This window comes from Mirounga leonina, unplaced genomic scaffold (assembly GCF_011800145.1).
Source record: "Mirounga leonina isolate KUSES-001 unplaced genomic scaffold, KU_Mleo_1.0 Mir_129, whole genome shotgun sequence".
NCBI lineage: Eukaryota > Metazoa > Chordata > Mammalia > Carnivora > Phocidae > Mirounga > Mirounga leonina.
The window spans coordinates 48,739,598-48,766,632 of NW_023270323.1; the positions used below are offsets into that span (position 1 = coordinate 48,739,598).

A 27,035-nucleotide genomic window follows, 5' to 3' on the forward strand; every position below is an offset into this window, starting at 1 on the left:
TATGTTTTGAAGCAATTACACACCTAACACTCTAAATATAGCCTTGGAATTCATTGAGAGGGAAGAAAGTGAATTCAAAATCTCTTACCATTGATCTTTCAGGATATCCAAACAAATAGCCCCTGTGACGGAACTAATATTAGGATGCCATATTTTAGTGATAAACCGGACCTAGAATATAAAGCACACTTGAGTTTTTAAGTAACAGAAATAAAACACATATAGTTCAAGTATAATGACAAGAAAATGAAATCCTCAGATTAAAAAAATAAAGTCCATACTTACATTACTAACATTTTGCCTAGCTGAAGGGAAGGGTGTGGAAGACAAAGCATTCAGCAAGCTGAATGTTGTCACTGACATACATTCTTTTTAAAACTTTTAATAAATGCTCTGCCGCTAAAGAAACCCAACAATTACCAGGTGTTTACAATTCACCTAGCATAATAGTCCATGCTATGAGAACTACAACACAGACTAAAATCTAGTTAGGTAGATAAAGTAACATAAAATCAAAATTAATATAGATAAGTAAATGGCAATTTATTTAGTGTCAAGTAGGATGTAGCATAGCATTAAAGGACAAAGGAAGCAAAATCAGTACATGGAAGCATTTTAGTAGTAAATGGCTGTAAGAAGGCTCCTAAATTTTCTGTAGAAATTGTTTTCTCAGGGGCCCCTGGGTGGCTCAGTTGGTTAAGCGACTGCCTTCGGCTCAGGTCATGATCCTGGAGTCCCAGGATCGAGTCCCACATCGGGCTCCCTGCTCAGCAGAGGGTCTGCTTCTCCCTCTGACCCTCTTCCCTCTCATGCTCTCTGTCTCTCATTCTCTCTCTCTCAAATAAATAAAATCTTTAAAAAAGAAAAAAAAATTGTTTTCTCAGATTTTAAAAAAATAATTCAACAAATATTTGAAAGACACTGGCACTAAGGAGACACGGAGGCTCAGAGTTTAAAAAATTTATCCCAAATCAATTAACTAGTTAGCAATAGAACCATATGCAAACTTACACAATCTCATTTCAGATTCTGAGTCTCTAATCACCTCATTATTTGATTTAGCATGGATAAGAAACCAACAAAATGAAAATGATCTAACAGATCACCATGAAATGAAATTCAGTTCATCAGCTCTTACTCTGAGCTTCTGAAGGACCAAGTATTATTATTATTTGGAGAGGGACCTATTATTATTATTGTATCTGACACATGTAATAGTCATCTGAGTCAAAATTCCTTTACACTTAATAGATTAATTACTGTAAGTTAAGCATTGGTTTTTTTTTGTTTTTTTTTTTAAGTAGACTCCATCATACCCAGAATGGAGCCCAAGTGGGGCCTGAACTCACGACCCTGAGATTAAGACCTGAGTTGATATCAAGAGTCAGATGCTTAACCAACTGAGCCACCCAGGTGCCCAAGCAAAGCAATGTTTTAAGTACTCTACAAAAATTAATTTGTCAAAATGTGCTCTAAATCTAATCTATTTATGGAAAGAAGCTAAGCAAATAGCTTCCACTTCTCTCCTTGTGACTGGATTTGTCTATACTACCTGTTATTACTTCTTCACCTAATTACTCACTAACTTACATGCTAAAAAAGAACTTCAAGTTACCAATGACTTCAAAACACCTAACTGATGGAATCTTTCCATGCCTTGATCCTTTTTAATTCTTGCTTTCAAAGCTATCTACTTCTCTCAATCCACAGAATCACCAAATTGTTAAATAAGACATCTCATCATCCTACACTTGGGTTACTAAACAGTCCACTGAATTTAATACCTTCAGTATGGTTTCTTTCAATCCATTCTCCACATTGAAACCAAGAGTACCCTTTAAAACAACTGATTCACTACCCTACTTAAGACCCTATAATGACTTCTCATTCCCTTTATGTTAGCCTGCACTCTTAAACTGACCCCTAGTCTATCTCTCAAGTCATCTTAAAAAAAATTTTTCCCCCCTTGGGCCTTTCATACCTGTTTCCTCTCAATAACACATGTTGATGCCCTCTTCTCCTGGCTAATTCCTACTTAATCCTTTAAATTTCCACATCACTTCTTCCTGATCTGTTCTCACAGCACCCTATACTTTCCTATGTCATCATATTGATCACACTTCTATAATCTCTTTCCTTTTATGTCTGGCCTTCCCTAAAAGGCTCAGTATCTCTCCTGCTTACGAGAGCCTCCCAAGTACCCAAAGTGTCTCAGACTGAATGAATATGCAATTAACATTATGACAAACCTGTTATTAGAGCTAATCAGCATCCCTCTCAAATACAGAGCAGGTCAAAGAAGACAGGCATACAGGGCTTATGTACAACAAACAGTTCTTCCTAACAGATATAACCACGATATTCATATCTTAATTTCTACCATTCATTGAGTTTAAAGTATAAAAAATACAAAATAACCATGTGCCATAATTTCAGTAACTCAAGGACATTACAGCATTTTGTGACTTTAAAACAAAAATTGGGGGGTGCCTGGGTGGCTCAGTCGTTAAGCGTCTGCCTTCGGCTCAGGTTATAATCCCAGGGTCCTGGGATCGAGCCCCGCATCAGGCTCCCTGCTTGGCGGGGAGTCTGCTTCTCCCTCTCCCACTCCCCCTGCTTGTGTTCCCTCTCTCGCTGTGTCTCTCTCTGTCAAATAAATGAATAAAATCTTAAAAAAAAAAAATTGGTTTAATCTTCTCAACACTGGAAAAATAATTTTATTTCATTTTTTAAAAAGATTTTAAGTAATCTCTACACCCAATATGGGGCTCAAACTCACAACCCGGAGATCAAGAGTCACATTCTCCACTGACTCAGCCAGCCAGGCGCCCCAAGAATTTTAAATTACTACTTAAGTCATCAGAAGGTTTATGGTTAGGCAAGTGATCTAAGGTGTCTTTCTTTTCAAAGAGAAGTCTTCAATACATGATCTCTATAGACTCTATATGAAAACAAATATGCATATATGCAGGATCAAGGAAATTATTAAACTATTTGTTACTTTGTACTAATCTATATTTTTAGGAATAGATACCTTTGAATTTGCAAATGATGTAGTAAAAAAATTTTCAAGAGGACATTCCATCACCTACTAGTATGGATATAAGTATTTATCTTAGTAGTTTTTTCTGTGGTCTACCATTCTTTATCTCCTACTCCCCTTTTGTTATTATTTATCAACTACCTCATTTCTTAGATTTTTCATGTCTTTTTCTTTCTTGAGCCTTAATATCACTAGTGGTATCCACATGTGGTCCAGAACTGTGTCCTATTATTCTATACCCAATTAATATCTACTGAATTTGTCACTTTTTCTCATAGTGCTAACACCTCCGCTGTTTATGAACAAAAATGCAGAATCAAAACAACTTGGAAAGGATGAAGCATAAGAGTAAATAACAATACAAGGACATTTATTATGACCTATTTTAGTCATATTTGACACTGATTACAAAACAGGTACAAAATGACTTACTTAAAAGACTTACTAATCACAATTCAAGCCTCCTTATTTTCACCAATGAAACTAATACCAGCACCATCTGGGTAAATTCAGAATACTCATTACCTTTGAGGAACACTCAAAAAAATTATATAGAAATATAAAAAAAATATAAATATAAACAAATATTTATAAAATATAAATTTTTATAAAAATATTAAATATTTAAAGAATATTAAACATCTTATAGAGAAATATTAATCTTAACACCATGTACACAGTGCTACCAGACCAAAATGAAGGAGACTATTCTTATTATCTACACTGGCACACCATCACTAATCTACTTTTTTTTTCATCACTAATCTTATCTCCTCCTGGAGGACAGTATTCTATTCATTCACTCTTCAGTTCAAACATTTCAGTAACTACTTCATGGTAAATGTAAGCTCACATTTCCACTGAATTTCCAGTTTCAAACTTGGAACTCATGGACGTCAAACCAGCTTTAACTAAATTATTGTACAAAAAAATGCTATTTTAAATATGTATGTGCAGATGGGCAGACCCATTAAAAGTTATTAGCATTGGTATTTATAATCAATTTCACATATAAAACTACATTTATAATGTCAAGGAAAAACAGGAAAATTCACAACCTAATCTCTAATACATAACTGGACAAATCATTGAGCTAGAGTTTTCCTAATTTAATGAATTTTTTCATTAATAGTATATTATAATTCACTTTAGAAATAACACTGTATGCATTGAATTAAATTCCTTCTACACTATATTCAGCTGACTCAAAGATATATCTTCTCTATCTAGAAGCAAACCTTCTGTTCTTCAGGTTAAGAAATTAATTGCAGAATAATAAATAGGAAATACTCTGTGACCACTGGTTATCAAACATTTAATTTTCAACCCTGTGCAATTTTAGCTGCACAAGAGAGAGAAAATATAACCGGCTACATGTTATCCCATGAAGCTTAAAATTAAATCTGAGCCTATATATTAAACATATGTAAACAAAATCCAGCAAGAAATTTACAAATACTCTCCATTTTTTCCATTATATTTACCAATCAGTATAAATTCAAGGTAGTACGTATCTAGAACACATTTATAATGATCATTCACATTTACTGCAAAAGCTTAATGCCATAAATGGGATGAGTACCATATTTAAAAGAATACTAAATTACAACTAAGATTAACTAGTTGAAGCCAGAGGGAGACACATTAGAATGATTAAAGGAAGACTTTCCTAAATCTTGAAGCTACCTCAATATGGAATGTCTGGAATTAGGATAGTAGTGGCCTGAAGAACAATAGGAGATCTGTTCTCATGTTGAGTCTATTTTTCCCACTGTGCTAAGAAAAGGAGGGTGAGAGAGGGACTAATAAAACACTGATTTCAATGATTAAATAAAATAATATATTAATGCCTGAAACAGAGCCAGGGCTATACAATCACTTTGGAGCTATACAAGACCATAGAGGGAAATAATCAAACACTTTCACTGAGATTATAATTCACCCATTTAAAGTATACAACTCCATGATGGTTTTCAGTACATACACAGAGCAACCATGTAACCATCAGCAGTCACTCCCCATTCCTTCACACACCCCGAGTCTTAAGCAACCACTGACCTATTTTTTGTCTCTATGGATTTGCTTCTTCCAATGTTTCATATAAATGAAATCATATAATGTGTAGTCTTTTGTGTCTGGCTTCTTTCATGTAGCATGATGTTTTCAAGGTTCATCTATCTTATACCATATTATCAGTACTTCATTTGTTTTTATAACCAAAAAATATTCCACGGTATGAATATGCCACATTTTATCTTTCCATTCAGTAAATGGACATTTATGTCATTTCTACTTTTTGGCCATTATGAATAGTGCTGGTATGAACATTTGCGTACAAGTTGTTGTGTGGACATGTTTTCATTTCTACTGGGTAGGTACCTAGAAGTAGAATTGATAGGTCATAAGGTAACTCTATGTTTACCATTTTGACCAAACTATGTTCCAAAGCAGCTCCAACATCTTACATTCTCACCAGCAATGAATGAGAATTTCAATTTATACAGGAAATATAAGTGTCAATGCTATACTTTCAAACCATGTCACAGAAGGAAGCCATCAGGCTACTTCAAGAAGGGCCTTTTAGAGTGGTAGCATTAACCAGTATAATATTTACATAGTGCGGGCGCCTGGGTGGCTCAGTTGGTTAAGTGACTGCCTTCGGCTCAGGTCATGATCCTGGAGTCCCTGGATCGAGTCCCGCATCGGGCTCCCTGCTCGGCGGGGAGCCTGCTTCTGCCTCTGACCCTCCCCCCTCTCATGTGCTCTCTGTCTCTCTCATTCTCTCTGTCTCAGATAAATAAATAAAATCTTAAAAAAAAAAAAATATTTACATAGTGTTTACTCTGTGTAGGCAGTTATATAAGTATTACTCTATCTCAGGTACCATGAATTATATAATACACCATTACTTTATGTACCCTGAGAAAGAAAAAAACTCTGCCAATTAAATTATGACATGTCATCATCAAAAGGTGTATCTTAATTTCAGAGATACTAAATATGTGAAAAAGGGGCACCTGCCAGTTAGGCATCTGCCTTCAGCGTGGGTCATGATCCTGGGGGTCCTGGGATCGAGCACCAAGTCCGGCTCCCTGCTCCTCGGGGAGTCTGCTTCTCCTTCTGCCCCTCCCCCTACTTGTGCTCTCTCATTCTCTCTCTCTCTCACTCTCTCTAATAAAATTTTTTTAAAAAACTTAAAAAAAATGTGAAAAAATGTTTGAGAATTATTACAATAATTTGTACATGGACTAATGCCTTTAATCTTTATAATTCTAAGTGAGGATTTTATAAATGAGGCAACTAGGGCACACAGCTTGCCTAAAATCATAAAGCCTAAAATTATAAAACTGGCTGGCTCAGTTAGAGCATGTAGCTCTTGACTCTGGGATAGTAAATTTGAGCCCCACATTGGGCAGAGATTACTAGGAAAAAAAAAATTATAAAGCCAGTTAAATGGCTGAAGTGGATTTGAACTTTGGTGGACTGCTCTTGTTCTTGGTGGAGTCATATTCACTGTTCTAGAGATTATGCCCTCATTCCTTCCTCACATCAGGTTCAAAAAAGTAGAGCACACTGGGCCTTACGGGATTCGGGTTCCATTTAACCTCTAAGCCTCAGGTCCTTCATTTATTAGAATGGTTAAGACTGTTTCAGGAAAGGCATATAAAATTCTTAGCACAAACCAAGTGACAGCTACTACTGCCATTATTTAATAATAAAAAATGTAGTGGCTGAAAGCAGTCTCTTTTGAGGTCTTTTCTTTCTCCTTATTTCCATTAAGAAACTTTTCTAGGCTAAGAGGGCATCCTTACCTTTAAACATTTAAAATCTTCTTTTGTTAAATTTATAGTATTCAACAATTAAAGTATCCCCAAGCGTGTATTCATTCCAATGATAACATTAAAACCTAGACTGAATCTAGTGGAGGGTAACCAGGATGAGGATGAAAATTAAGTCACAGATATAAGATGACGGCTTAATAATAGTGGTCATCTCTAAATGGTCATATTGAAAAATATTTTTTTTTTATAATTCACTACATAACTTTCTCAAATATCTACAAAACGCACAAACTACCTTTCTAAAAAAATGTTTATTTTAGAAAGAGAGAGAGACAGCACGAGGGGGAGGGGCAGAGGGGGAGAGAGAGAATCTCAAGCAGGCTCCATGCCCAGTGTGGAGCCTGATGCAAGGCCTGACCTCACAACCCTGAAATCATGACCTGAGCTGAAATCAAGAGTTGGATGCTTAACCAACTGAGCCACCCAGGTGCCCCCAAATTACTTTATATAATAGAGAAAAAAAAATTAAGAAAAAAAAGAATCAACCAGCTTAAAAGGTAGAAACAACCAAAATGTCCCTTGATGGTTGAATGGATAATGTGGCATATATGAATAAGGGAACACTATTTAACCTTAAAAAGGAATAAAATTCAGATATATGCTGAAATGTGAATGAACTTTGAAGACATTATGCTAAGTGAAATAAATCAGATACAAAAGGACAAATATTGTGTGATTCCACTTAATTGAGGTACCTAATCAAATTCATACAGAGAAAGTAGAACAATGGTTACAGAGCTGGGGGCATGGGGTAATGGGGAGTTATTGTTTAACAGGTAAGAAGTAGTAGTTCTGGAGATGGATAAAGGTGATGATTGCACAAAACATGACTGTATTTAATATCACTGAATTGCACACTTAGAAATGGTTAAAATGGTAAATTTTATGTTATTTGTAATTTACAACAATTTAAAAGAATCAAGTGGGCATATCAGAAAGTAGATGTACATAAGATACAGAATAAGAGACACCCCAAACCAGTAAGTGACCCCAATGCACCCTGGAACTTCCATTACCATGTCTGTTCTTAAATGGGAACAACCAACAGGCTGAATGAATTCCAGAACATTTTCCGAGTGACTGCTATCATATGCTCAAGGACATTCAAGGAGCCACAGAAAAGACAAAGATGTATTAAGACATGGTCCTTCACCTCAGGGGCATAAGAGCTAGTGAAAGACACATACCCCAAGTAATACATTAATTGGTACTGTATTTGTGTTGGTACTATAGCTGACCCTTAAATGACATGGGTTTGAACTGCACTGGTCAACTTATATGTGGATTTTTCCTGATAAATACAGTACAGTACCTTAAGTATATTTTCTCTTTATGATTTTAATATTTTTTCTCCAGCTTTATTTTAAGAATACAGTATTTAATACAAATATGAAATATGTGTAAATCGACTTTGTTACTGGTAAGGTTTCAGGAGGCTGGCTGACAGTAGGCTATTAGTTTAGTTTTTGGGGAGTCAAGAGTTATATGTGGATTTTCGACTGCACACGGAGTCAGTGCACCTAACTCCCACATTGTTCACAGGGTCAGCTGTGTATAAATTATATAAAATGCTATTGAAAGAGTAGAGGAACAATTTGATGGATACAGCTTAATGTAATAGGTGATATACTTTACCTAGATCTCAAAAAAACCCTAGAATTTTAAATGATACAGATAATGATCTGTGAAAATGACAGAAAAGTACAAAATAATAATCACCATCTATAAACAGCAAATAATCTAGGTTGGAAAATGAGACCCATGTTGAGGGTAAAGGTGGTAGAAAATTAGGATGGAAAAGACAATTGGGGTTACGCTGTAGGAGGTTTTAAATGCCCAGCTAAGGAGTTTAGACTTTATTAACAAAGAAAGAAAAGAAACATCAAAATTGCACTTTAGGAAGATTTACAGAACAGAACTGCAAAGAATGAATAGGAGTGGCAAACATGGATTAAATAATAGGCAAAACAGGAAAGTAATAAAGCTGAATGCCTAAACTAAAGCAATAATAGCAAAAGTAAAGACAAACAAAGCTATTCAGTGAAAAAATAAGTTTAGGTTAGTTCCCTTTGTTATACAAGACCTAGGGCATTACATTTCCTCTTTTAATATTCATCAGTTGCAATTATTTGTTCATAATTTTTTTTCTGCTAGAATGTGAGCTAGAAAGCAAGGACAGGATAAGTCTTATTTATTGCTACATTGGCACATAGTACTCAAGTAACTATTGAATGAATTCAGAATAGACTCTTCCCTAAACCAAACAAAACAAAAAAAAACTTCTTTGAGGCAAGTAAGAATCTGTTTAAGGGTTCTCTAAATTTGGGAACATTGCAAATTTTTCCAGACCCAGAATTTAAGCCATTGGCAAATGAAAATCCTATTCCTGTCTACAGCCATTACTAGCTGCCTCTGAGTAAGCTTGCTTTTCATTCTAATTCCAGAAGCAAACCATTTGCCACTACCTGAAACCTTCTCCATACTAAATTTATGAAGACAACAACTCAACAACCTTAATAAGCACTAAAATATAAATTAAATGGGGAAAAAATTTAGAAGTTCATGCACAAAAAATAGGCTTACAATACCTTAGGGGGATTAAATGGATATGTTTCTGGTATTTTTATCTCTAGCTGATATCTTCCTCCTAAAAAACGGGAAAACAGAAAGTTAAGAATGCTGCTCACCTCAAATATTTGAAGCCAAATATAGTGACATAACTTTTCAAAACATGTACTATTTTATATTCAATTACAACAAATTCATTTTAAAGTTGAAACCCAAAAAGGAAATAAAACACTAGTTAACTGAAAGGTTATTTAAAACATAAAATAGCCATTTTATACAACTATATTAGTTTATCAGTGAATAGCAGAGCTAGAGATAGACGAATACATTAAATCCAAAGACAATCTAATGCTTCATTGGGACAGTTAAGTAATACAGATCCCGTCTCCTTTTGTTTCCTCTAGTCCACACTGAGAAGAGTTGCTAAATAACAAAATATGGAAAAAATAAAAAGGCAAAAGAAGGCAAGGAGGTATAAGGGCATAGATGGTACAGAGAAAAAGGACATATGGTTATGTCATAAACTGAAAAAATCTACTTCTAGCTGGTTCTCTCAAATGCAAAAATGCCCCAAACTTTTAACTCGTGCCCTAAATGAAAGGCCAACACTTCTTGTTAAAAATTTTAAAAATAAAATTCAACAATAACAGGTAGGCATAAAGACAAAAAACTATCCTCTTCCTCTCAATAGGTGTACAAAAGGAAACACTTTACAAGAGGTTGTTCTAACCAGTAACATGTAAACAGAACACAACATTCTGTTTTGCAGTCATCTTGAGCAACTAGCAGCCAAATACATATTTTTAAAAAGTTTATCTAGCTTCCCATAACTGGGTAATTCAAGGGGAAAGTAACTGCCACTCAGGAAACTCTGAAGGGGGAAGTCTTCCACTGGATGAGAGGGTGGATTTGAATCCTGACTTCAAGGAACCTTCCAATCCTAAGATTTTATGATCCATTTAACACAGAATACACACTATTCCAAAACGTTAACAAATAAAACTGTACTACTGAAATACTTACATATGAAACTATGCCTAGCATTCATTTCAAAATAATGAAGGGATGGATTAGATCAAAGACTGGCCCTAAGCTGATAGTTTATTAAAGCTGTGCTAAGTACACCGAAGATTCATTGTACCATTTGTCTTCTGTATATACCTAAAACTTTCCATAATAAAAGTAAAATAAAGTAAGAACTATGCACTAGCATTATTAACTTCAAAATTTCATAATTCAATTCTCAGTATATCCTGGATTCTCTCAAATCCAACTCCCTCCGTTGTTAGGAATAGATGAATGTGGAGAGAAAAACAAAAGAGCAATTCACTTGGTACCATTCTTCAAGCCCTTTCTGGTTCCAATTCTTCTTTTCTTGCTAATTCTTTTTAATGGTATCCCATAGTGACTGATGGATGAGTTGGAACTAGATGCCTGAATCACAGAGCATTCGGCAACAGTGAAATCAATATAAAGGAAAGTAGTCAAAACAAAAGAAACAAGATAGGTAAGAGGAGAGTGAGAAAATTCTGTGTTTATAGACAGACCTGTTTTTGTTTAGTTATAAATGCCAGCTTCAAATATAAGTATAATAAATTTGGCCTGAGTAATATGTAAGTTCTTTTTCCTTCCTAAGAATCTTACTTTTTCTGATAAAGTCTAGATTACTATTTCTATAATCGTTCATATAAAGCTCTTCCTTCTTGAATGTCCAAAACAATTTCTTAGGAGCAGTGTGAGAGCCCAGAAATTCTATATAAATAATGCTGGCCCCTAGAGTACCCCCCAACGCTATTTTTACTCCACATGCTATTAATATGCTTTCTTGCCTTATTATCTGACAACTTTCAATATATAACCACAATATTAACCATATATACACATATATATATACACATACACATCAGAGCAACACAATTAAGCAAGCTTTATAACTACATTATTCATATAAGTTTTCACCACAAATCATTTCTTCTTAAAGAACAGGTTTTAATGTTAAAAATTTATAATCTTCAGATTTAACTTCATCTAAAAAGAAGATGGGGAAGGGATGAGATTTTTAAAAATAACAATTATTCCATAAATTCAAAACAACTTTTAGGAAGGCTCAAGAACTAAACTGTTCCTTTGCACTATTACAGCAGAAGAAGAAAATGGAGTTAAGTAACACGTGCAATATGGTTAATTTTTCCATGGGCATTCTACTTTTCAATCTGATTACTTTTATTTATTATTGTTTTTTTCAATCTGATTACTTTAAACACAACGTAAAATAGTTTCCTCATTAGTTAATGATTATAAACAGTTTAACATTCCACATGGAAACACCTGCCTTAGTTACTGAGATTTAAAAACAAAAACTCTAAAAAACTAGCAAGAGCCCTGCAATAAATATTATCAAAATACTTCTCATATTCATGTTTCCAAAAAGTATCTTAGTTTATGCCCTTGAATAGTGCTTTTCTTAAATAAAATGAACAACTTCTCTTCAACAGTTTTATGATAAAAAGGACACAATTTATACCCAAAAAGCATATTAACACTAGTCTTATCAAAACAACTAAAAACTAGTATTATCAAACATTAATATCTCATTTAGTGGCAGCAGCAGAAACAAACACTTAAATATGACCAAACTTGCTTCCAATTAATAAATATGGTATATTTATAACTTAATTATCCTACAAATGAGTACTATCCAATTTTTAAAAATTCACCTACTTTTATTAAGGGTTGCTAAGAAGGTAATGAACATTCTGCCTATCTAACTTAGTTCAGGAGGTGTCTTGTTTATAAATACCAGTTTGCTGGAAGAGTTCTAGAATGATAATGCTACTGCCATACTGTCTTTTAAAAATATATCTGAAAACCTAAAAAAGATTCAAGAGTATTTATAATGCCTGCCTTTAAGAAGCCGCTAGTGTATCATTCCATAAAATATCTACTATTAAGACAAGAACTTGATTTTTATAAGATAACTAAAGATCTTTTTTCCATCTAATGATTGTCAAAAGGACTAAATGAAGAGCATCCATGAAAGCATCCAGACAAGGCCTGGCATATAGGAGGCACTCAATAAACAATACAAAATAAAATAATGTCAAGAAATGGCTCATATGAACTATAAAACAGGAAATAAAATTTTATCATTTAAAATTTAGTAGGATATGCTAAAGACATTCTAGGGTCTTTAAAAATTTAAACGAAAACAAAGATATTCTAGAATATTGGATTTTTCTGATGACTTTGGGTTAACTGTTCCTTAAGGAATTATAAAACCACCTCATTCAAAGTAGACATAACCACCACTTCCAATATTCAGTCAACCCTCATTTATTCAAAAGCAGAAAGTAATTAGAAACGTTGGCTTTGGAGTCAAAGGCTATTAGGACTCAAATCCCAGCTGGGCCACTTAGATGTGTGACCTTAAACAGGTACTTAATTTCTCTGAGCTTAAGTTTCCTCATTCTATGAAACAGTGATAACTACTTACCTCATAAGATTTGTTGTAAGGATTAAATGAGAAAATACACGTAAAGCTCTAAAAGTAAGAACTCAATAAATGCTACTACTACTACTACTACTACAAATTCGGTTATGATTTCTACTAAGCATGTATTTGAATGCCTATTATATGCAAGAACCTTGGTTATGCTACATAACCCAAATTTACAATAATATTCATTACTGAAGATTTGCCTGATGAGGAAATAAAAAGCTTCTTTCTTTTTCTTACCACCCAATTCCATAGTCTAAAGTAGCTACAGACTTAGTTTGTGAAAACAAAGTTTAGCAAAGTTGCCTCTTTTCTTTTCTCTGTCTTGAAACGATACTTAAAGCTTTCCTGAATAAAGAAAATTAAATATTTGGAATACAGCCTGTGTGAAGACACATGAATGAATGAAATACTTAATGACATACAGGGGAGAGGAGCTTTTTTAAAAAAATATTTTGTCAGAAATTTAAGGCAAGGTTTGTTATAGATACCATATGAAGGGTAACTGAGCATCTACAGTCCATATATTAGAGGCTTAACATGCTAGATGTCTTCTACTGTTAAATTCTAACCTATACTATACAAATTGTAACTTGGCTCTACTAAATCTATGTTGGGGAAAGAAAAAAATCAGCTAAAATTCAGTAAGAAAAATCAGTCTATATAAATATCTAAATTTATTATTTAAATGTAATATCCTAAGCCAAATGAAGTTACCTTCCATGTAATTTATAGATGCTTAAGATTATTCTGATTTAATGTTTCAGATAAGTTCTAATACGCACAATATTTTGATACAGAAAAAAGTACTTGCCTTCATATGGTGTGTCTGGAGGTCCTGCTATTTCTCCTCTTAATTCTGTAAAATTCTCATCTACAAGATCTACTTTAATTTGATTTTTGCTCGTCTTAAAAATAAACAGAAAATAAATGTTAGTTATATCAGCAAGAAAAAAGCCTATTTTAAAGTATTATCTATAAAAAATTTTGAAACCCCCTCTTTAATAAACTTGATTATCTGCTCTAGTAAAAATAACAGCCTGTGCTTTTCTAGGATTTAATTAGCCAGTTTTGAGAATATTTAAAACCAAAAAACTAACAAATTTTCACTTGTTTTTAATGCAATAAAACCACTTTGAGCAACAGTACAATGGCTTGTTAACATTATTGGAATGTTTAGAGAAAAACAGCAGACACCTATTTTATATTTGCCAACTTCATATATGTTAGGTCCAAAGTGATAAGTCTATTATTCATCTGTAGATGAACACTGCTATAATATACCCCAGGTTACATGGGTTCTATCCATATAAACAGAAAACTCAGGGTCATTAAAAGCCATGTAGGGTATAAACTCTCACTTAAACTAACCACAACAACTCTAGATGTTTAGGTTAACTGAACCTATTCCATCCACCCAGATGGTAAAAACTCTAAGCATCTAACTAATTCTCCTTTCCATGAAAATTCCTGAAGCCTAAAATGCCTCACTAGAATCATCTAATGCCTTCAATTTCTTTTTAGGTTGCTTAGTTTAACCAAAGCTAAACTGCTTAGTTTACTTCAGTGGCAGCTACCTACTTTTCAAAACAGACTGTTACTTTCAATTTATCTATATCTATTTATTTTGCACATTACATTTCTCAAAGTCCTTTCACATCTAGAGTATCATTTCAATTTCTCAAACCGTTCTGAGTTAATGGTGACCTTAAATGATTCAGAACCCTCCAGGGGGATTCACATTAATGTTCAAAAGTACCTGTCTGCAAACAAGCTCTCCACTTATATTTTGTAATGTTCAGTAATACCCTACTGGTCTAAGTCTAAATTCCTAATACGGTAAACTTTCTCTTTTTCTCAATTGTTAAAAACATAAATCCTTAATATACAAGTTATGTTTTCATTTTTTTGGTTAGGATTTCATGTTTCTACCTAAGTAACACAACATATCCACTCCTACCAAAAAAAGCCTTGCAAGATATCAATAGTAAATTTTTTGCTTCCAAACCTACCTTTTTAAGCTTGTTTACTGGATGAACAATGTAAGAATTACTGTTTTAAGGTCCATGGCTTCCTCCCCCAACCTCCAACAAGTAGATACCCATTGTTACTCTTTTTCTGTACTAAGCAATTTGTATTAATACAGAATAAGTACTGAAAAAATATAACTTAAAACCCAAAGTCATTTCATGACTTCTAATTAATCTTATCTTTTAATAATAACATAAGATTAAAAAACTTTATGCATTTAAAAAACCTTCTAATTAGTCGGTTTATTTCATAACTTTTTTCTATTTTACCTTTGGGATTAATATATTTCATATTTTTCTGAAGTTAATTTTACCCCAAATTAAAATTAATTACAAATATACATGGGAAACTTCTTCCTGTGCCCTAAAAAATCATTATCATCCTTAGTGATTTGCGGTGGAGGATGAAATATACAATTTACCAACGATAAAGTACTTTGTCCAGTACGCACAGGAACGAATGTTAAAATGAAAATCAGAGGCACCACACTTTCACTGACCAATTTAAGAAACTGCAAGTAGAACTATAAGACTTCCAATTCTCCCCTGAGAGTTCTAAGTAAAACAAGAGTAATGAGATGTTGCAAATCATCAATGCTTTCAAAGTTCTTTATAGCTTCCCAGAATATCCCCTTTCCAAAAGGAAGTAAATAACCCTAAAATGTCAGGATACTAAAGGATGTGATTAAAGTGTTGGGGAGGAAAAAAAGGACATAACAGAAATTGGAGAAGCTGCCTTCCAGACTGCCCCCAATTCTCAAGTTAGTAAAATGTTAAATAAACAATTATTAATTTTATTAGTATTCCTCTGTCCTTATTTCTGTCCTCATTACCCCCAAATTATAATTAGAGGAAAACAGATCTTTTTTTTTTCTCTACAGAAAGCACATTACTAGTGTATGAAAATGTACTAAATTAGCTTAAAAAAAATACAATCACCATGATGAATCCATTATAAAGAAGCATCCTATATGGTCTAGATAGAGTAGGGTCTTTATCTGCAGATAACCAAAGATAAAAAGAAAATGGAAAGTTAAAGACAGATTTTTCACAGCTTAATTTTTCCATCACGCAACAATTATCCTTTATTATCTCCACAGTTTAACATCCAGTTACTCCACAATCCAAAATTCTGATCCCAGTGCCCCCAACAAACTTAAAATCCCACTCAAGGACTATAAGGAAGATATGGAAAATGGCAAAAGATGACAGTATTTTAAAAAGTATGGCCTTTGAAGTCAGACAGATATGAGCTGAATCCAAGTTCTGCCACTTACTTGTGGCATTAATTTAAGAAAGTCACTTAACAGCTCTCAATTTTATTACTCTAAAATGAGAATACATATCTCAAATTTAAATGAGAATCTTCTAGAAAGAAGTAGCATAGCTACCCTTCCCCTAGTAGTATTAATTATAAAAACCTTTGCTTTCAAAGCCCTACTTTATAAAGTTTATTTCACAGCTCTGTTTCTAGTCTAAGAATGGAAATGTTATTTCTAAAGATAAATAACAAAACAATGTGTTAATCATTTTAATGACCAGAAACACTAAGGCTTTTGGATGAAACCCTGCAGAATGGTGTTACCACTGTACTACATTTTTTGTGAGGACATCTGCAAAATTGCTTTTCTATATTTTCTTCTCCCAACTCAACTAAACACAGAGTGGGACCTCTGATAGTCCTGGTTTTTCTGATGTTCCTTTGTGGCTCCAATGCGTTTCTTTCTTTTTTTTTTTTTTTTAAGATTTTATTTATTTATTTGAGACAGAGAGAATGAGAGACAGAGAGCGCGAGAGGGAGGAGGGTCAGAGGGAGAAGCAGACCCCCCCGCTGAGCAGGGAGCCCGACGCGGGACTCGATCCCGGGACTCCAGGATCATGACCTGAGCCGAAGGCAGTCGCTTAACCAACTGAGCCACCCAGGCGCCCCATCTCTTTTCCTTTTATGTGTTAGAAACGCGGGCGCCTGGGTGGCTCAGTTGGTTAAGCGACTGCCTTCGGCTCAGGTCATGATCCTGGAGTCCCGGGATCGAGTCCCGCGTCGGGCTCCCTGCTCAGCGGGGGGGTCTGCTTCTCCCTCTGACCCTCCTCCCTCTCGCGCTCTCTGTCTCTCATTCTCTCTGTCTCAAATAAATAAATAAAATCTTAAAAAAAAAAAAGGAAAAGAGATGAATAGAAGCTACAGTTCCTAGTAAACATTTTTAAAATGAACTATTAAAACATAACAAAGTATGCAAAATAGCACATAATGTTAAATCTTATCTGGATGTGGTAAAATTAGCATTACTGCTAATAAGCGATAGTGCAGAATTTAAAGCAATTCTAATAGATTTCCAAGGCCAAGTCTCTTGGTGAATTGATATCATCATCACAAAATTTGTCCAAATAATTCCTGGAGTCTACTATATGCCAGAAAGAAATCTCAAGTGTTAGTGAACAAAACTAAGATCCCTGCCCACTTGGAAGCTTACATTCTAGTGAGGAAAACTAAAAACTGAAAGATTTTATCATAAAAGCTCTAAGTACATTGTTGTTTAAACTAACATGTGACCTCAAGCAAGTTAATTAATCACTCTGAACCTCAGTTTCAACCTCTGTCAACTGGGAATTATAATTTAATGAATTAATACAATATATAAAACAATGCCTGCCACAAAGTAAATGATGAATGTATAGTAGTCATGTAACATTGTAACATGTTGACTTTTGACAATGATGTAGGAGAAAACTTCCACCTAAAGCAAATATTGCATATTTTTTTGAGAACCACTTGTCACATTACTCTCGCTTGTATTTATCCCTAAAATTTATTCTATAACAAAATTTCAATCTAAATTTCAGATAGACAAATATAATTCTAAATTACCCCTAAAGTTATAGATCATTCTCATATGCTATAAAGAAACTATTAGTTTGTTTCCTAGTCAAATCACAACTACCAAAGTTTAGGGGCACTGTTTATCAGTATCATGAAAATAAATCTGAAATTCAATTTTTCCTAATTTGTTGGAAATGAGGCTTAAAAGGTTTAAGAGTTGCCATTATTTTCCCCTAATTTAATATGAATGACTTATTTTCCCCTACTATTCTAAGGCTGCCCAAATAAAAAAGATTTTCACTTTCCAAGCAGTTAATAAATAAAAACAATTCTGAAGCTTGGGGCATGTCACATACCCAAAGCAGGTTGACATGGAAACTAAGAGACCAGAAAGGAACTGAAGCCATGGGAACATTTATGACCCTTACTAAATACAAGTTCTAGATCAGTGCTGTCCAATAGATATATAATAATGTAAGCCACAGGGTTCCTGGGTGGCTTAGTCAGTTAAGTGTCTGCCTTCGGCTCAGGTCGTGATCCCAGGATCCTGGCTCAGCGGAGAGTCAGCTTCGCCCTCTGCCCCTCCCTCCATCCCACTCATGCTCTCTCTTTCTCTCACTCTATCCCGCAAAAATAAATAAAATCTTAAAAAATGTAAGCCACAAATGCACTTTAAAATTTTCTAGTAATCACATTAAAAAGAGTGAAGGAAGTAGAGAATTAACTTTAAATTTATCTCCTATATATAAAATTATCATTTTAACATGTAATCAAAATAAAAATTTGAGATATTTTCATTTTTTAAAAAAAACAGTGTCTTCAAAATCCAGTGTTTAATTTACAAATCACATGCACATTTCAATTTGGACTGCCCACATTTCAAGTGTTCAAAAGCCACATGTGATAGTCAAATCCACAGATATAGAAAGTAAATTATTGGGGGCTGCCTGGGTGGCTCAGTTGTTAGGCGTCTGCCTTTGGCTCAGGTCATGATGCTAGGGTCCTGGGACCGAGCCCCGCATCAGGCTCCCTGCTCAGTGGGAAGCCTGCTTCTCCCTCTCCCACTCCCCCTGCTTATGTTCCCTCTCTCGCTCTCTCTGTCAAATAATAAATTAATTAATTAATTTAAAAAAAAGAAAGTAAATTATTGGTTGTTAAGAGAGGAGAGGGAAGGGAGATGGGAAGGATCTGCTAATGGGTACAAAGATTATTTTTAAGGAGATGAAATGTTTTGGAATTAATTGTAACAGTTGCACAACTTTGTGAATATACTAATAACCAGTGATTTGTACACTTTAAGAAGTCAAAAAACAGTTTTTAAAAACTTGAAAAAAAAGTCACATGTGGATAGTGGCTACAACACTGGACAAGTGCAGCTATAGAGAACCAGAAATTACAGCTTTTCCAATTATAGCAACAGTCTATCATTATAATTTTACCTTCTGGATTTCTGTCATCATACTTCACAAAATATATAATGCAGAATAATTAAAGTTCTGAACACATTAATCCAATGAATATTTACTGAGTACTCACTATTTACAAGGCAAATAGGTATTGAGTGGTAAAACGATCAACCAGAAATGTTCTCTAACCCACCCTATCCACATATACAGAGCTTTCATTCTAAGGTATTAAACAAATTATACAACTTTTAAATGAAGTACAGAATATCATGAGAGTAATATTTAACAAAGAGAATATGGAGGATAAGAAGCTGCTTCTCTGAGGAAACTACCTTTAAAAGATTTACGAATGATGTCAATGATGGCATTTCAAGTCTGCCCTGTGCAAAACAGAAGCAAAAATGGTCCCGGCATGTTTAAGAATTGAAAAGCCACCAATGTGCCTAGAATACACACAAAATAAAGGAGCTGAAATGAAGCAGGGAAAGTAGGCAGGAGCCAGATTATGCAAAGTCATGAAGAACGATGAGAAACATTTAAAGCTGTGACTTGACAATCAAATTTGAGTCTTTTAAAGAACAAACAGCTGTATAGGGAGGAAAAAATGCCTGGAGGTAGATTAAAGCAGATACAGAGAGAAAGGTTAGGAACCAGTGAGAGTAATTAGTCCATTTTGGGGGGGGGGGGGTTAAGAAAGAAAGGAAGGAAGTCCACTTTGATGAAAAGAAGTAAATGAATTAAGAGAGATAAGAGGTAGGGGCGCCTGAATGGCTCAGTCAGTTGAGCACCCACCTCCTGATTTCAGCTCAGGTCATGATCTCAGGGTCATGAGATCAAGCCCCACATCGGACTCCCTGCTCAGCTTGGATTCTGTGTATCCCTCTCCCTTTGCTCCTCCCCCTGCTTGCACTCCCTCCCATGCGTGTGCTGTCTACCTCTAAAATAAGTAAATAAAAATCTTAAAGAGAGAGAGAGAGATGAGGTAAAATTTCTAGGAATAAATTATTATAAACTAAAAGTGTATGATCTCTTAAAGAGAGAACAAGGATCAGTCTTATAGTTTGCTTTTCTACTGAGTGGATGATAGTGCAATAAAAAACTAAGATAAGGAAACAAGAAAGTGAGAGGTCAGAATTTGGGGAAGTGGCAAATAAAAACTCAGATTTGGACATGTTGAGAAGAGCTATATATGAAAATCCAAAGGGCCAAGAACATGGTTCATGGTCTAAAAATCAGAAGTAATCTGGGCTGAAGATATGATGATGAGCAAGACAGGAAAAACCAAGATAGTCTGTTATCACTGGCACCAAAGGAAGAAAAATGTTTTAAGAAGAAAGTAGCTAATGTTGCTGGCAGAGACTAAAAATAAGTTAATACTTATATAACACCTTCTAAGTAGTATTCTGATTTATATGTAATAACTCATTTGACCTGTTAACAATCTTATGTATCTACCAATAAAGAAACTGAGCTACAAAGAGGTCACACAGCTAATAATTAGTGAAGCCAAGTTTCAAAAATGACCCATGAGCCAAACCATACACATTTAATTTCACTAAGATACCATCAATTACAGGACGCCCTCTTGTATGCAAGAAAAAAAAACAAACCTTTACTTACACTATGACACAATATTTTGTCATTTAGACTTTTTAAAGGGGGGGGGGGCAGAGGGACAGAAAGAATCTTAAGCAGGCTCCACACCCAGCACAAGCCAATGTGGGGCTCAATCTAACAACCCTGAAATCATGACCTGAGGTGGATGCTTAACCAACTGAGCCACCCAGGCACCCCTAGAACTTTTTATTTTACACTTACTCAAAGAAACTTTAGACTTCCCATGTATCACCCTTAAGACTGCATAAAGAAAAAATAAGCAAAATAGTTATTTTCTTCACATTTAAAGCCCTGAATGTGTACACACACACACACACACACAATATCCAGGACCATACATAAGAAACTGGTAATAATGATTCCCTTAAGGTAGTAAAACTAAGAACTATGGGAGAGCCTGGGTGGCTCTGTCAGTTAAGCATCTGCCTTTGGCTCAGGTCTTGATCCTGGGGTCCTGGGATCAAGCCCCGCATCGGGCTCCCCACTCAGCGGGGGAGTCTGCCTGTCCCTCTCCCTTTGCCCCTCTCAAGTACATAAATAAAATCTTAAAAACACACACTAAGACCTATGGATCTGGGATAGATGGGAGACTATGGTGCTGTCTGAAAATTATTATTAGAAGTCATCCCTTTTCCATTTTTTCCACTTCTGACGGGGCTATCATAAAGCTACTAAAATCAACAGCATGGTATTAGTAAGAGAAAAGACACACAGACCAATGGAACAGAATAGGGAGCTCAGGAATAGGCCCATACGTATACAGTCAACTTATCTTTGATAAAGGAGTAAAAAACGGCACTAGACCAACTGGACATCCACGTGCAAAGTAGTCTTATATTACATTTTACATTTTCTAAACTGGTAAAATTCTTAATATCCAATACTGGTAAGGTTGATGGGATACCCCTTTTAAAGGCAATAGAGCAAAAAGTATTAACACCATAAAATTTGTCACATTTTTTTTTTAAAGATTTTATTTATTCACTTAAGACACAGAGATAGAGAGAGAGAGAAAGCATGAGCAGGGAGAGAGGCAGAGGGAGATGGAGAAGCAGGCTCCTCGCTGAGCCAGGAGCCCAATGCGGGGCTCAATCCCAGGACCCTGGGATCATGACCTGAGCTGAAGGCAGACGCTTGACCATCTGAGCCACCTAGGCACCCCAAATTTGTCACACTCTTTAACCCAGTATAACCACTCCTAGAAATTGCCTAAGCAAATAATTTCATTACAGGTAGGAAAAAATATATAACCCTAACGGAAATCATTGATGCATTAAATAAAATGAAAAACATTAATCTAAGTATCCATTAATTGAGGGATGTCTACAAGAATTATGGCGCAATTTATTTTTAATTAATTTATTTTTTAAGATTTTATTTATTTATTTGGGGGAGAGAGAGAGAGAGAGAGAATGAGAGAGAGAGAGAGCATGAGATGGGGGAGGGCCAGAGGGAGAAGCAGACTCCCCGCCAAGCAAGGAGCCGGATGCAGAACTCAATCCTGGGACTCCAGGATCATGACCTGAGCTGAAGGCAGTCGCTTAACCGACTGAGCCACCCAGGCACCCCACGGTGCAATTTAATAGAATACTACAAACAAAAATAAATGAGTATACTTCTGGTTTCCAATCCAACATGTAAAAACTTAGAAATCATCACTCCCATCCACAGAAGAAAAAAGCTAAACCGAAAATCAACAACTCCTCTTAAATCCATCAGAGAATTGAAGCCACAGGGCAAACTGCTGCCCCCAAAATCGCAGAGACATGATGGGCAGAAAATAAGATTCAAACGTATCAGGGCAAAAGCACACAAGCATGAACCATTACCCAGGTAGGAAAACGTAAACTGTAATTGACAAACTGCTGGAGGCACAGTGGGGATGAATTTGAGAGTGAAAAACTCTCAAGGGGCCTTCCCATTTTTGTTTAGTTTTTACCTCCAGGTTCCCTATCAGGTTTTCACAGTGAAGATCAGAGGAAAATGCCCTCATGCTCCTGGCAGAGAGAAGGGGAAAGAAGCCATTTTGAAATAAACCGAGAGTATTCTGTTTTTCTTAACAAGGCCTGCCCTCAAGAGAAACTTTCACCAGAGCCTAACCAATTAGGGTCTTAAAATAGATCTAACCAACCTGAGGGAAGAGAAATACCCTATACCAAACCCTTCCAGTCTTCCAGTATCATCGAAGTGGCGGGGGGGTGGTGGTGGGGAAGACGACTGAGAAGCACTTCTGAAGGTCACAGCCTAGGGGGGGTAGACTCCCTAAAAGACTGGGATGCCTGGGTGGCTCAATCAATTAAGCACCTGCCTTTGGCTCAGGTCATGATCCCAGGGTCTTGGGACTGAGTCCCGCAAAGGCTCCTTGCTCAGCAGGGAACCTGCTTCTCCATCTACCTGCCGCTCCCCCTGCTTGTACACTCTCTCTGACAAATAAATCTTAAAAAAAAGACTGAGACCCAATTACAGGACTATAGACTGCTTCCCCTCCCCCAACCACTACATCAATAGGGCTCCTGTGTAATAACAGGGGATTACAACTCAAAGAACTGCATGTCTCAGACCTGACTTAAGAAGATGTCTCTAAGGAGCCCCAGAGGCAACAGGGAAGACAAAAACAAGAGCATCAGAGGAGATTTTAGACTCTGGTATCTACAGCTACAGCAAACAGTATCCCTGGACAGATAGACATAAAGTCTCACACCAAAGGCCTATTTACCTCAGTTCCTTTTACCCAGTAGATCATGTGTGGCTTTCGCTTTCAAGAAAAAAATTATAAGACATACCAAAAAACAAAACCACAGAAAAAGACTCGGAAGGCAGAAATGCTAGAATTAGACTGAAAATTTAAAACTATTATTAATATGCTAAATGTCATTATGGAAAAAGTTGACAACATCTAAATCAAATGCGTAATGTTAGCAAAGAGTTGGAAACTCTAAGAAGGAATTAAAAGAACATGCTAGAAATAATTAAAAAAAAAAAACTAACAGAAATGAAAAATGCCTTTGATGGGCTCATTGGTAAGTGAACACAAACAAAAAATGAATCTGTGAGCTAGAAAAAATGTCAACAGAAACTCCAAAATCTGAAATGCAAAGGAAAAACAAATGAAAAAGACAGAATAGACTCTCCAAAAGGTATAACATACAAGTAATGGGAATACCAGAAAGAGAAGAAAAGAAACGAAGAAATATTTGAACCAATCATGACTAAGAATTTCCCTAAATGACAATCAATCACAGATCCAAGAAATTCAGAGAATATAAAATAGAATCAATCCCAAAAAATCCATAGCTAGGAATATCATATTCAAACTGAAGAAAACCAAACACAAAGAGAAAAGCTTGAAAGAAATCAGAAGAAAAAATAAACCTTGCCTATCGAGGAGCAAAGATAAAAATTACATTGGACTTCTCAGAAATCATGAAAGCAAGAAAATGGAATGTAATACTTAAAGTGTTGAAAGCAGGATCGAGTGGGTGACTCAGTCGGTGGAGCATGTGATTCAATCCCAGGGTTGTGGGTTCCAAGCCCCATGTTGGATGTGGAGACTACTTTATAAAAATAATATTAATAAAAACAAAGTGTTGAAAGCAAAAAGCCCTACCAACCTAAAATTCTGTATCCAGCAAAATTATCCTTCAGATAGGAAAGATTAAACTAAAGACTTCTCAAAAATAAGACATCTGTTGTCAGCAGACCTATCTTGTAACAAGTGTTAAAAGAAATTCTTCAGGAAGTAGGAAAATGATATACATAAAGAAAGAAAGAGCATTAGAGAAAAAATAAAGGTAAAATAAAATCTTTGATCTTTCTTATTCTTTTTGGGGGGGAAAGTAAAGTGGGGGGAAAGAGTGGGAAAAGGGCAGAGGGAGAAAGAGTCCCAAGCAGGCTCCACGCCCAGCACGGAGCCTGATGTGGGGCTCAATCCCACAACCCTGAGATCATGACCTGAGCCAAAATCAAGAGTGGGATGCTTAATGGACTGAGTCACCCAGGCGCCCCTAATTTTTTTTTATTCTTAACTGATCTACCAGATAATAGTATGTTCAAAACAGTAACAACAACAAAGTATCTCATGATTATATCTTATGGGTAAGAAATTAATGACAAATGTTACAATAGACAGGAGGGAGAAAAATGTGAATTTTGTTACAAAGTACTCCCACTACCTGTGAAGTAGTATAGTGTTATTACAGAGTACTTGTTAAGTATATATGGCAAATTCAAAGGCAACTACTAAAAAAAAAAAAGAAAAAGAAAAAGCACAAATAATATGCTAAAAGGAAGAAAAAAATGGAATCATATAAAATGTTCAATAAAACAAGTTAAGGCAGAAAAAGAGTGTAAGACAAAAAAGAGAAAGAACAAGGGCAACAAACAAAATACAGTAAAAAAAAGGCGCACCTGGGTGGCTCAGATGGTTAAGCGTTTGCCTTTGGTTTAGGTCATGATCTCCAGGTCCTGGGATCAAGCCCCACGTTGGGCTCCCAACTCAATGGGGAGTCTGCTTCTCCCTCTCCCTCTACCTCTCCTCCTGCTTGTGCTCTGTCTCTCTCTCTCAAATGAATAAATAAAATCTTAAAAAAAAAAAAACTTAAAAAAATACAGTAAAAAAAAAAAAAGCTTACTGAGCCACCCAGGATTATATTATTAATCCAATATATCAACAATAATTTTAAATGTCAAGAGTCTAAATATAACAAAAGACATACTATTGGAGTGGATAAAGAAAAAGGTCCAACCATGTTATCTAAAAGAAACTCACTTTAAATATAAAGACAAAGACACATTTTACAGTAAAGGGGATGGAAAAAACTATAAAACTAAGAAAACATAAAAGCTTCATGACAACTAGATTAGGCAATGATTCCCTGGATATGACACCAACAAAAATAAAAATAAACTGGAACCATCAAAGTGAAAAATTCCTGTGCATCAAAGAACATAATCAACAGAGTAAAAAGGCTTCTATGGAACCTTTACAAGAAATTATTTACAAGTCATATAAATGACAAGTGATTAATATCCAGGATATATAAAAGAACTCTTAAAATCAACAACAACAACAAAAAACAGGGACGCCTGAGTGGCTCAGTCAGTTAGGCATCTGCCTTTGGCTCAGGGTCAAGTCCCTTTTCCTATCGGGCTCCCGACTCAGCAGGGAGCTTGCTTCTCCCTCTGCCTCTGCCTGCCGCTCCCCCTGCTTGTGCGTGCTCTCTCTCTGATAAATAAATAAAATCTTAAAAAAAAAAAAAATCAACAAAAACCAAACCCAATTAGAAAATGGGTAAAGTACTTGGGCAACCCTGTTGGGACCCCTCTCACTCTTGAAAGCTTTTTCTGTATCTTCACTTAATAAACTTCTAACACTTTACTCACACAAAAAAAGGAGGGGGTAAAGTACTTAAATAGACATTTCTCCACAAGATATACAAACAGCCAACAAGCACATAAAAAGTTGCTCAACATCATTACATAACTATAATTAGGGAAATGCAAATCAAAACCACAATGAGATACACGGATCTATCGGGATGCCTAGTATAAAAAAAAAAAAACAACTGAAAATAACAAGTGTTGGCATGGATATGGAGTAAATGGGACCTTGTGCATTGTTGTTGGGAATGTAAAACAGTGCAACCACAATGGAAAACAGTATGTTGTTCATCAAAAAATTGAAAACAGAATTACCACGTGATCAAGCAATTCTACTTTCAGGTACATGCTCAAAAAGCAGGGTCTCAAATAATCTGCACACCTATTTCATGGCAGCATTATTCAAGAACAGCCAAAAGGGGGGTGCGTGGGTGGCTCAGTCAGTTATGTGGCTACCTTCAGCTCAGGTCATGATCTCAGGGTCCTGGGATCGAGTCCCACACCGGGCTCCTTGTTCAGCTGGGAGCCAGCTTCTCCTCTGACTGCTGCTCCCCCTGCTTGTGCTCTCTCTCTCTGACAAATAAATAAAATCTTAAAAAAAAAAGGAACAGCCAAAAGGGGGATCCTGGGTGGCTCAGTAAGCTAAGCATCTGACTCTTGATTTTGGCTCAGGTCATAATCTCAGGGTCCTAGGATAGAGCCCCCCGTTTTGAGGATTCTCTCTCTCCCTCTGCCCCTCCCCCCACTCTCTCTTGTTCTCAAATAAATAAATATAATAAATCTTTTTAAAAAAATCCTTGAAGTACGTATGTGCTTAACAACAGAGTTTCAGGGGT

The 27,035-nt window shown here is 35.6% G+C and overlaps 1 protein-coding gene across 2 annotated transcripts in view; it reads right to left on the bottom strand.

Annotated features, from left to right (window-relative positions):
* Positions 1-27,035, bottom strand: part of UBE2K (ubiquitin conjugating enzyme E2 K) — a 71,983-nt gene that overhangs the window by 17,068 nt on the left and 27,880 nt on the right. Inside the window, exons 1-4 of one of the 2 annotated variants that reach the window (XM_035005108.1) lie at positions 15,919-16,713; positions 13,764-13,857; positions 9,474-9,532; positions 89-171 (exon numbers count right to left, since the gene is read on the bottom strand). In XM_035005108.1, coding sequence (XP_034860999.1) covers positions 89-171; positions 9,474-9,532; positions 13,764-13,857; positions 15,919-16,047 — 365 coding nt within the window. In that variant the 5' untranslated portion in view covers positions 16,048-16,713. Of the gene's footprint in view, positions 1-88; positions 172-9,473; positions 9,533-13,763; positions 13,858-15,918; positions 16,714-27,035 lie in introns of those variants that run through there. The other variant, XM_035005109.1, reaches the window with a different exon arrangement.